The sequence below is a fragment of the Neopsephotus bourkii genome, unplaced genomic scaffold, assembly GCF_033783945.1.
Source record: "Neopsephotus bourkii isolate Nb327-2 ecotype Australia unplaced genomic scaffold, CSIRO-AGI_Nbou_v1 NB_1474, whole genome shotgun sequence".
Classification (NCBI taxonomy): domain Eukaryota; kingdom Metazoa; phylum Chordata; class Aves; order Psittaciformes; family Psittacidae; genus Neopsephotus; species Neopsephotus bourkii.
Window position 1 is genome coordinate 48389 of NW_026901950.1, and position 11624 is coordinate 60012.

General features: G+C 55.3%; 2 protein-coding genes across 3 annotated transcripts; one reads left to right on the forward strand and one right to left on the reverse strand.

Moving 5' to 3' along the window:
* Positions 1–1146: 1146 nt before the first annotated feature.
* USB1 (U6 snRNA biogenesis phosphodiesterase 1) lies at positions 1147–5448 on the reverse strand. The gene is made up of 7 exons (XM_061369056.1): positions 5320–5448; positions 5083–5234; positions 4781–4964; positions 3919–3972; positions 2832–2937; positions 1631–1714; positions 1147–1354 (listed from the first exon to the last, which is right to left on the reverse strand). The coding sequence occupies exons 1-7, from the start codon at positions 5409–5411 to the stop codon at positions 1250–1252; spliced, it is 777 nt and encodes a 258-aa protein (XP_061225040.1). The 5' UTR covers positions 5412–5448; the 3' UTR covers positions 1147–1249.
* A 675-nt stretch (positions 5449–6123) lies between these two features.
* On the forward strand, positions 6124–11624 carry ZNF319 (zinc finger protein 319). 2 transcript variants are annotated; one of them, XM_061369054.1, is made up of 2 exons: positions 6124–6263; positions 7661–11624. In XM_061369054.1, exon 2 carries the CDS (start codon positions 8017–8019, stop codon positions 9667–9669), a length of 1653 nt encoding a protein of 550 aa, XP_061225038.1. In that variant the 5' UTR covers positions 6124–6263; positions 7661–8016; the 3' UTR covers positions 9670–11624. The 2 variants fall into 2 exon arrangements, with proteins under 2 accessions (XP_061225038.1, XP_061225039.1); XM_061369055.1 differs by having other exon boundaries at positions 6124–6253.

An 11624-nucleotide genomic window follows, 5' to 3' on the forward strand; every position in this document is an offset into this window, starting at 1 on the left:
GCTCTGGGGCTGCTGCTATCACCAGGAAAAAGCACGGAGCCTGGGCAGGAGCTTCCACCCCATGACCACATGGCAGCAAACCTCTCTGGAGAAGCAGCCATCCAAAGTCCTGGGCTTACAGCACTCACAGTATCACAGTAGGTTAGAGATTGGAAGGGACCTCAAAAGATCATCTAGTCCAATCCCCCTGCCGGAGCAGGAACACCTAGATAAGGTTACACAGGAACGTGTCCAGGCGGGTTTTGAATGTCTCCAGAGAAGGAGACTCCACAACCTCCCTGGGCAGCCTGTTCCAGTGTTCCGTCACCCTCACTGAGAAGAAGTTTCTTCTCAGGTTTAAGTGGAACCTCCTGTGCTCCAATTTGTACCCATTACCCCTTGTCCTTTCATTGTTTGCCACTGAGAAGAGCCTGGCTCCATCCTCGTGACACTCCCCCTTTATATATTTATATACACTAATAAGGTCACCCCTTAATCTCCTCTTCTCCAAACTATAGAGACCCAGCTCCCTCAGTCTTTCCTCATAAGGGAGATGCTCCACTCCCTTCATCATCTTAGTTGCCCTAAGTCACCCTCTTTTAAATCAAAGCTCTTGTTTTAGACCCAGACTGGAGCACCGAAACAAACACAAGGGGTTCCCAACCTCTCCCATCCAGATTTCATCTTCTGCTGTTTGGCAAAAGGATCAGATACTGAAATTTCTCTGTAAAGGCAGCATCAGTGAGAGGGGGACACAACACAACCCAGGAACTCGTACAAGCTAGCTTACAGTATGGAGATGCTCAGCTGAGAGAGTCCAGCTCCATGTACTTGCCTCTTGCTACTTAAAGCATGCTCAGAGCCTCCTGGCAACATGGCAGTGCTATTTACAACAAGGCAAGACACTCTCCCTTTAGCAACAGCTTCCCATGCTACCTTCTTTCTCCTTCCCACGAGGCATTTATGACTTTTATAGGATTTTTTTATCTTTTTTTATAAAACTGACAAAACTAGCAACCACGGGATGGCTGGAACCACCAGCGCCAACTGCTGCATATACAGCAGTGGGGGTGTAACCTGCTACAAACACACAGTTTTTAGCCAGCAACTCAGACTTGGAAGCAGCCTGACTGGAAGCCCAGAGATGCTGATCAGGCAAGAGGAACATGGGAAGTGCGTGAGAGCACGCAAAGTTCTGAGCTGCACTGCAGATCTCTTCTTGGTTAAACATCAAGCTCTTCAGGACTGACATGCACAGTCCCAAGGGCCCCTACCTCAAGGGGAAGGAGAAGTACTTGTTCCCTGACTTGCAGTGTATTTGCTCCCACTGGACACGCAGCAGGAGTGCCGAGTCCTCAAACCCGTCCACGATGTCCTGGAAACCAGATGGAGGAATTAATACCAGGAGGATGGATCTGCCAGAGGACAGAGTCAGCAGCTCCCTCCCTCAACCAAGTCAGAGATGAGGCCATTTGTGGCCAGAAGCCTCTGACTTCCCTCTGGAGGGTGACTTAATTTAATTGCCCCCAAAAGCAATATGAGTTCTTCCAACCCAGTGAAGTTTGTCTTGCTCAGTGAAGAGAACTCCTCTGCTCTTGACTGAACACCAGCTCTGCTCTTCCCCTGTTCTTCATGCTGTGCGGGGCCATACCTGGAGCTCCCGCAGGCACTGCCCTTCCAGCCTGTCCGACAGGTCCCCAACGCACCAGGCCAAGCTGATGTGGAATGATGGGTCCTGAAAGCAAAACAGGGATTGGATTGTGAGGGGTGAAGGAGGCTCTACTCAACGGATGGAGCCATAGTGGGAGAGCTGGTGTGATGCTGTCCTGCCTGGGATCACACAGAGGCTGGGAGCACCCTCTGCCAGCTCAACAGTGTCAGAGCTGATGCACATGAAGTGAATTGAGTCCTACACTCCCCCAGCCCAGCCTTTCTGGACACCAGTGGGCAAGGCTGATTCTCAGCCTCCCTGCAGTCAGCAACTGCACAGAGAATTTCCCATGGTCGGTCTCACAGTGGGTAGATGGGTCACTTCCAAGTAGTACACAAGAGACTCCTGCTCAGCTCTGGAGATAGAGAAATCAGGGTCCGGCCCTTCAAATTTGACAACCTGTCCTCAAAGCTAGTACCAAGCATAGACTGATGCCCCAAGAAATTGCCCAACAAAGAGACACAAGCATCACTGCAGTGCTCACCCCACGCCTGTTTTATCCTAGGACAACCCTGCTTCCATCCACAGCTGAGTGCCTGCTCTGGCCCTTTGCCACAGAGACATGATTCTCAAGAGGCCACTAGACAGTTAACATCCTTACCTGCACAGGGCACGATACAGAAGTCAGAGACTTACAGAATAGAATCACAGAATGGTTAGGGTTGGAAAGGACCTTAAGATCCTCCAGTTCCAACCCCCTGTGCCATGGGCAGGGATGCCTCACACTAGACCATATTGCCCAGGGCTCTGTCCAACCTGGCCTTGAACACTGGTAGGGATGGAGCATTTACCACTTCTTTGGGCAACCCATTCCAGTGCCTCATCACCCTCACTGAACTTCCCCTGTTTAAGTTTGAACCTATCACCTCTTGTCCTATTGCTGCAGTTCCTAATAAAGAATCCCTCTCCACATCTTTGTAGGCCCCCTTTCAGATACTGGAAGGCTGCTCTGAGGTTGCTATGACTTTCACTAGTCCTATTCTCAGCAAGATCATGTGTGAGGTATGAAAAGCCCAGAGGAGACCACTTCAGTGTGTAACCTCCCTGTGCCTCTTTATTTGAGGTGAACATTTTAAGGGCTTCTCAGAGGGAACCAGCTGGCATGTCCAGAGTGGCAGGGAATTACAGGAAGATGCCTCACCTTGTAGAACGTAGGAAGGTCAAATTCCTCCAGAACTCTGTCTACCTCTGAGACCAGCTCCAGCAGCTGGAAATGCCCAGCAGTGACCTCCAAGCCAATAAAGGTCCTAGAAGAAGGCAAAGAGAGACAGCAAACATGCTCTCATGCTGCAGGAAACACAGCTGAAAGCATACCTGGCCCTGTGTTCTGACCAGGCAATTTCCCTACCCCCTGACAAAAGATAATATGAGGAATTCCAGGTTTAAGCGTTCAAGGAAACTGACCATATTCTGAAGAAAAAAAGAAACAGGGATGTAGTGGCAGGGAGAAGCGGGACTGGATGATACACAGTACAGGCTTACTAGACTAATTCAGCACCATTTGGGGCACAAAAACTCACTTTACAGGCACAGAATGCACTCTATGGAAATTCCAGCAGGGCATGGGCCTGGGCAGGAGCTGCTGTTGAAAAGCAGAAGTTGCTGGAGGGGTTTTACAGTGGGAGAGGAAGCAGGCAATGGGACATACCAAGCTGGACAGATGAGATATCTCCTCAAGAAGACTGTCTGGATGATGCTTCTAGACTCCAGGAGGGGAGGGTAAGACTAAGGATCCACTTCTTTATGCCCGTGACTATCGTGGGCTGCCATTCCCACTAGGTTCAGCAACTTCTCACAATTTAAACATCTCTGTTTTGACATTTAAACTACTTAATTGCATTCAGTCAGAATCAGGCTTCTGAGCTAACACCCACGAGAATTAGCACTGTCTGAGCCATTTCGCTCCAGCTCTTGAAAGACCTGCACTACAATTTCACCACCAGCGCTGCTGCCAAAAGATGTGGCCCCAGCTCTGCCCATACCAGGCTGCAGGATCACCCAGTGCTGATGTGACCAAAGGCTGGCAGAGAATCAGCGCTGGAGCTAAATGTTTGTACAAGTGGCTGGGGAACAGGGTGAGACCTCTGGGGATGAGGTGATCCTGTATTGCCCTGTCACACAGCTCAGGCCGGTCACTAGGACAGGCAGGGTCATGCCTCCTATTCACCCAGCACCTTGCTCAGGCTCCTCCCCAGGCAGGCAGGGAGGTTGCACTGCTACTCACTCACCTGGTCTTGTTCTGGTTGGTGTAAACCTTCACTTGGTCAGCTACACAAAAGAACCTGAAATAAGGAAGAACCTATTTCAGCTGGTAGAAGGAAAGAAAAAAAAAAGTGGGAAAAAAAAAAAGGGAAGGAAAAGAAAAGGGGGGTGGGGTGGGGTGGAGGAGATGGGAAAAAAAGAGAGAAAATAAGAGAAAAAAGAAAGGGGAGAAGAGAGTGGGATAAAAAGAGAGGAGAGGGAGAAAAGGAGAGGGAAAAAGTGGGGAAAATTGGAAAAAAAAAAGACAAGGAAAAAAGAGGGAAAAAGTGAGAAAGTAAAACAAAAAAGTTAAAAAGTGTGAAATAAAAGGGGGGGGGGAAGACATAAGGAAAAAAGGGGGGAGGGAAAAAGTGGGGAGAAGAAATGAGAGAAAAAAGGGTGAAAAGAAAAAAGGAAAAAGAGAAAAAAAAAGAGGGGAAAAAGAAAAGGGGGGGGGAGAGGAAAAAACAAAAGTGGGAAAATAAGAAAAATGAAAGGGTGGGGGGGAAGAGAGGGAAGAGAAGACAGAGAAAAAATGCTGTGGAGGGGACACGATTTCTACCGAGCATTGGAAAGATAAAGGTGAATGTGTGCCCCACTGGCACCGAACAGGTGAGGCCAGAACCTTCCTGGGGTCGGACTCACTCCCTCGGTTTGCAGCTTTCCGGAGTCACCGGAGTGAGCAGTGGGGCAGCGCACGGCACAGCACCGCCGCCGCCTGGAGAGGGCAGGCGTGGTTCTGCTGCCCGATCCCGCTGAGAGCTCCGCAGGGATCAGCACCAGAGAAGCCTACGGGTGCGCTGCACCCAGAGGCCTGGGCGGGAGGGAGCGGCCCCGCAGGGCTCGTACCTGTGGAAGGCAGCCAGGCGCGCCCTGAGGCCGCTCACGAAGGGCTGTATCCAGTGGTAGCGCAGCACCACGCACTGCGAGAGGCTGAGGTGGAACTCCTCCATCGCCGACAGCGACGGGACGTGGCTGCGGGCGCGGTACATCAGCAGCTCCAGCAGCTCCAGGAACTCCTCCCGCACCCTGTCTGCGGGCAGCGCTCTCACACACGGGCTGTCCCCGTGCCCACCACCACCCCTCCCCGGGGCTCCCGTCCTCGACAGACACCGGCTGCCCCGGGGGCTCGCGGGGCCGCCATCACCTACAGGGCAGGTAGACATGGGTGGCCCAGTTGCCCCGCTCGTGCGGGAAGCTGCGGACGCGGCCGCCGTGACGGGAACTGTCATCGGTAACGGCCTCCTCCGGCTCCAGATCGCCAGGCAGGTCAGCGGGCAGCGGCAGGCGGTGCCGCACAGCGCTGTAGGACGAGAGGGATGAAGGCCGCGCGTCCTCACCCGGCCCCGCTGACTCCCACAGCCCTGGGCCCTTTCCGTTGCACTCACCCGGCCCTAGAAGGCCCCTGTTCGTCGCCCCCGCTGTGCCTCCCTTCCTCTTCCTCCTCCGAGCTGCTGTACTCTACCAGCGCCGCCCTCATGGCTCTGCCGGGCCTTTCCGGGCCGCTGCTGCCGGTGACCCCCTCTCCCGGTACCGGTGCGGGGGCGCTGTTTTCGCAGCGGCCCAGCAGGGGGCAGCCTCCGCGGCTCGCCCCGCCTCCTCCGCCGCCGCCGCCGCCGCCGCCGAGGCCGGTCCGGCCCGCTGGGATCGCGCCCTGCCTCCCTTCGCGGCCGCCGCCCGCCCGCCTCCAGCACCGGCGCCCCCTTCCCTCCTTCCGTCCGTCCCTCCCTCCCGGCTCTCGTCGACACGCCGGCGTGGGTCTTGGGCGGAGCGTGCAGGCCGCGGCCCCGCCGGTGGCGAGCGGGCTGCCAGGAGCCTCCCTCCCGTCGGAGGTTGGGGGCTTGGCCGCCGTCGCCGCCGCCCTTTGTGTGGGCCTCGCCGGGGCGGGCAAGAACCCCCTACCCCGGCCCAGCGTGGGGCTTCTAGCAGTGCAGCGGCGGGGCAGGCCGCAGGGCACCGTAAGCGCGCCGGTGCGCACGCCGGCGGGGCAGCGGGAGCCGTCCCATGGGGAGAGGCGAGCTGCGGGACGGGCCTGGCCGCGGGCTGCAGCGGCCGCTGGCCTCCGAGCTCCACAACCGCCCCCGCGGCCCCCGGGCCCGCCGCGCCGCTCCCTGAGGCGGCCTCGGCCTTGTCCCGCTGGTGGGAGGCGGGAGCGGGCAGCACCATGCCGGAGCAGGCCGTGCCGCGAGCTGCTGCTCCAGTTTGAAAGTACCTCTGCGCTCCCGTCTGCTCTCCTGGAATGGTTGTCGCTTCCCACCACCCACGGAGGGATGAGTTAGGCTCGGAGCTGGAGCCGGCTCGGGTACCCGTGCAGAACCCTCGGTAAGCCAAGGTTGGTATTCCTCGTTCTCCCCCTCCTCCATGCGTCTGGGATGCTCCTGCCGTGGTTAACGCTGCCCGAGGGGGAGGGCGGCAGCCGGGCTGAAGCTCTGTATCCATCCCATCGAGCTCCGTGCTGGGGATTGCTGCTGCCAGCCCATGTCTGCAGGCAAGGTGAGCTATGTAGGAGAAAGAGCACATCTTGGCGTTATGGCAGGGTGAGGGGACCTTTGAGGGTTTTACTATCCAAAATTGTGCTGGCAGTCAAATACTATTTTGCAAGTCCCTGTAGGCAGAAGCTCCCCAAGTTGTAGGTAACCATCCAGTCTCGGTTGAGCGCTGGAGAGTGGGGTTGTGGGTTTCTTTGGTCCTCGTTATCGCTTGGTTTTAAACACAACAAACACCTTCCTAGAAGACCCAGGTTTTACTTAACCCTGGGTAGGGGCATGTGGGTTGGCTCCGTCCTGTCTGTGTTCTGATGGGAGTTAGGAACTCATGGCTCAGGCTGCTTCTTGCCAAAGCCTGGCCCCTTTCTCTGTCTTGAGATGTGTTGCCTGTGCTGCTCACGGGTGGGTTTTACTCTTAAGTTTATACCAGGTTTTTCTGAACATCTCTAGAAAGACGGGACCTTTTTAGTGAGCTGTGATATTCTGCAGTAAGCCGAGGCAGCAGCTCTGGTGTGGGATGTTCAGCTCCAGTGTACTTCTGTTCCATGTTTTGGTAGGAGGTTCAGCTGAGTTACTGCTTTAACAGTTCCTTTATCTTCACAGCAGGTGCTGTGCATGATACCTGTGGGTTCCGTGTTTTGTGGATAGGATAATTCCTGGTTCCGGCTCTTCCTAGTCCACAAGGACTACCCAGAAAGAGCAGAGGAAATCTCTTACATACATCCCTTGGGTAATGTGCCTGATACCCAAGGAGCAGGAGGAGCAGAACTGCCTCACAGGGGTGTTTCAGTTTGGGTGGGGTCCGCTTGGGATCTGCCTCGATGTCTGTAAAATCTGATATGGTAGCTTCTTGATTGTACAGCATTTGGTGTACCTCGGCCTGGACAGAGACTGGTGTCTCAGCCCATGCCCCCAGTGGGGCCAGGAGATCCAGTGGCTGACAGTAGCTGGGGTAGTAGCTTTGCTGACTTGGACCTGGGCAGCTGTGCTGCCTCTCTTGAGAGCACATGTCTCAAACACATGGCTGGCTGCATGTAGGCAGAGCCTGACCCTCCCCAGGTCCAGTCATCCTTAGCCCAGAGGTATGGGGGGGCTCTGGTTCTTGTCAGCTCCTCCAAATTGGCCTTCTGGCAGCTTTGCAGGGACACAGGAGAGTTTTCAAAGCGAACTGTGGGAGGAGGTTGACTGAAGAGTTGCCCATCTTTCTTCTAAGACCTTACACCAGCTGTCCTCTTCCTTGCAGAGAGAGCTGTTCCCTGGGCTGCTTCCCTCACCCTTCCCAAATGTGAGCTCATCACAGCCAGCACGGAGAAGGACCTCCTCTTGTCTTGCTTCTGCCTCCTGTTCTTTTGGCAGAAAAAGCCAAACCGGATCAGTCCACAAAGAACTTGAGCTGATCTGAGGAGGAGGCTCTGGAGTCTCAATCACTTGTTTGCTTCCCAGGATCCTGGCTGTCGGCTGGATTTTCTGCCCTTGACTTCAGCAGATCAGCTACGGGGAATCAGGATCTTGGGTACTTTCAATTCTTGTTTTCACTTGAACCTTCTCCACCAAGAAGCTGAAGCTATCCCTGCTGAAATCCCGCGTTTTTCCCCAAGCATGTCAGAAAGCTGGCAGCAGCAACAGCAGCAACCACCACAACCACCGCAGCAGCACCACGCTGGGGCAGCCGCTCTCACAGAGCACTCCATCCCGCCCAGCACTGACAGCTCCTTGGGCTGCGCTGTCTACGGCATACTGCTCCAGCCAGACCCCGGTCTGCAGCACCCCCAGCACGCCTCTCTCCAGGTTGGAGACCTGTCCCACAAATGTGGGGTGTGTGGCCATGACCTCACTCACCTCTCCAATCCCCATGAGCACCAGTGCTTGCCAGGCCATGATCGCTCTTTCCAGTGTACCCAGTGCCTGAAGGTCTTCCACCAGGCCACTGACCTTCTTGAGCACCAGTGCATCCAGGTGGAGCAGAAGCCCTTTGTGTGTGGTGTCTGCAAGATGGGCTTCTCCCTCCTGACTTCACTGGCGCAGCACCACAATGTCCACAACAGCAATGCCATGAAGTGCTCTATCTGTGAGAAAACCTACAAGCCCCCTGAGGCAGAGCATCTGCAACCTCTTGACACCTCGGAGAAGCCCTACAGCTGCTCCATCTGTCAGAAAACCTTCAAGCACCTCTCGGAGCTGTCCCGGCATGAGCGCATCCACACGGGGGAGAAGCCCTACAAGTGCACGCTGTGCGACAAGAGCTTCAGCCAGTCGTCCCACCTGGTGCACCACAAGCGGACGCACAGCTCAGAGCGGCCCTACAAGTGCACGGTGTGCGAGAAGACCTTCAAGCACCGCTCCCACCTGGTGCGCCACATGTACGCGCACTCCGGGGAGCACCTCTTCAAGTGCAACGTCTGCGAGCTGCACTTCAAGGAGTCGTCAGAGCTGCTGCAGCACCCCTGCACACCCAGCGGGGAGCGACCCTTCCGCTGCGGTGAGTGCCAGAAGGCTTTCAAGCGCCCGTCTGACCTGCGGCAGCATGAGCGCACGCACAGCGAGGAGCGGCCCTTCAAGTGTGACCTGTGCCAGATGAGCTTCAAGCAGCAGTACGCGCTCATGCGGCACCGCCGCACGCACAAGGCTGAGGAGCCCTTCAAGTGCAACCTGTGTGAGAAGGGCTTTGTGCAGCCCTCTCACTTGGTGTACCACCAACATGTGCACGGCATAGAAAACCTCTTCAAGTGCAACGTGTGCCAGAAGGGCTTCAACCAGTCCTCGGAGCTGCTGCGGCACAAGTGTGTGCAGAACGCAGAGCGTCCATTCAAGTGTGGCATATGCAACAAGTCCTACAAGCGGGCCTCGGCCCTGCAGAAGCACCAGCTGGCCCACTGCTCCGAGAAGCCCCTCAAGTGCACGCTCTGTGAGAGACGTTTCTTCTCCTCCTCCGAGTTCGTGCAGCACCGCTGCGACCCGGCCCGCGAGAAACCCCTCAAGTGCCCTGACTGTGACAAGCGGTTCAAGTACGCCTCGGACCTGCAGCGCCACCGGCGCGTGCACACCGGTGAGAAGCCCTACAAGTGCCCCTCCTGCGAGAAGGCCTTCAAGCAGCGCGAGCACCTCAACAAGCACCACAGTGTGCATGCCCGGGAGCAGCAGTACAAGTGCATGTGGTGCGGGGAGCGGTTCCTGGACTTGGGCCTGCTGCAGGAGCACAGCGTCCAGCACACGACCGAGGGCGCCTACCAGGTGGCCGCCTGCTTGTCGTGAGCCTCCTGCCCCTTGGTGGCTTGCAGCTTGCATGTGATGCTCTGGAGCCTCAGCCTCCCCCTTCCCTCTTCTTGGTTGTGAACAGAGTTTGGAGGTAGAGGGGTAGGGAGGTCATGCAGGTAAACTTTCCTCTGGCCTCTGTGGTTGCTACACCACACGTTTTACAGGGGCGATGGACGATGTGAAAAGCTCGAAGGGGTGGAGAGGAAAGGAGGGAGGTGCGGAGATGGAGCAATGCCTGTAGTTGCCTAGTTCATGCTGTACCTGCAGTTCCAGTGCTGGGAGCTCAGCTGTGGGCACCAGCCTTTCGCATGCGGCCTTTTTTCAGTGCTCTGCCTGACGGTGTTGGTGCAGAGGGCTGGGGGACTCCTCCCGAGAGGGCTTAGGAAAAGGGCAGAGAGAGCTCAGTGAGGCAGTAGCAGGTTTCTGCTTCTGGGATCTTCCACATTTCTTGGTCCAGGCTCAGTTGCAAGGACTGCTTCAGTTTGTTAGTGTTGACTGCCTTGACCTCCCCTGCTCTCCCTCTTTCTAGAGTGTAGAAAGGGAAAAGCCATGGGGCCGCACAGCTCCAAAAAGCACTTTGGCATTGCTGCTTTTGCAGTCGTTGGTTGTCAAACCCTGCAAGGGTCCTGGGCGAGCCTGCCCATCCCTGCCAGCAGCATGGGGAGGAGTAGCAAGCGCTGTGCTGCTACCAGCAAATGTGGCAAGGAGTGTCTCCCTGCCCTGCTCATGACTGAGAGCCTGCTTCCTGAGGGACCCAGCTCTCCTGCCAAAACTCCCTCCCAGCCTCTGGGCCACTTTGCACTGCTTGGGCTGTTAGCATCCCCCCAGGGGCATCAGGCAAAGAGCCCTTCTGGCAGTTTGAACAGTAAAGGTTGAGAGAACACTACTAATAACCTACAGTTTGAGAAGTGTTACCCTTGCCAACAGGACCCCATGGTGCCAGGAGCTTGGTGGCTGATTTGCTGGAGGGAACCAAAGCAAGCCAGGGGCATCCATCCTGGCCTGCAGGCTGGTCTCTAGAGGGAGGGGAAGGTCAGCAGTGGGTAAAGGAGTGCATTTTTCCCCTCCTGTGGGAGTCCTGTTTTACCCCTTTACTCTGTCTTTACCTCTTCTGTATTTTTCAGGTTTTGCACAGTCCTTGTAAACATTACTTACAAATAAATTTCCCCTAGCAAAGTTGATGCAGCCTCAGGTGTTTTCCTCTGCAGGAATTTGCTGGCTTCTCATGGCTGAGAGACCTGTTACGTGCCAGTTAGATGCTTTGGAGATTGAAGGTGTGCCCACTAGGTTGCCCGTCAGCCTTTCCCTCTCTGTCTTTGGAGACATTTAGATGTTAAACATCCATCTGCAGGGATACTCACCCGCTTGCTGGATGTGGTTGTGGATAACCTGCTGTAGCTGATCTTGTGCAAGCAGATTGGACAAGGTGGGTCCCCAAGGTCCCTGTCAGCCTCAGCTCTTCTGTGCTGTTTGTTGGCCATCGTGTGAGGCAGGAATATTGTGATGAGCAGTAATTAGTAAGCAGCAGCCAGTAACTTGCCCTTGGGCTGCACAGGTGATGGGAACGAGGTTAATAAATGTTGTCCACAGCAAATACAGGAAGATGAACCTTGTAGAGGCCTGGGCAGCACCTGCTTTGCTGGCTGGGGACACTCATCTAAAAAGTGGAGAAGGACTTTTGTTTTGGGGATCATGAGGAGGGATGGGGACAATTCAGTGATAGGGCTGACGCTGGGGCTCAGTCTTCATGTGCAGCTTTAAGTGGGTTAAAGCAGACCTTGCTCTGTGCTGCCCAAGGAAGAGGGACCGATGATTATCTTCATGCTGCCTCAAAGATGTAGAACTTCCAAACGAGTTTTCTGTCCGTGTTTCTATTTCCTTTTTTCTTGTTTTGCCCTTTTTTTTTTTTTAAGCAGTTTGTTAATACTCATTAAAAATACTGTATAGTTTAA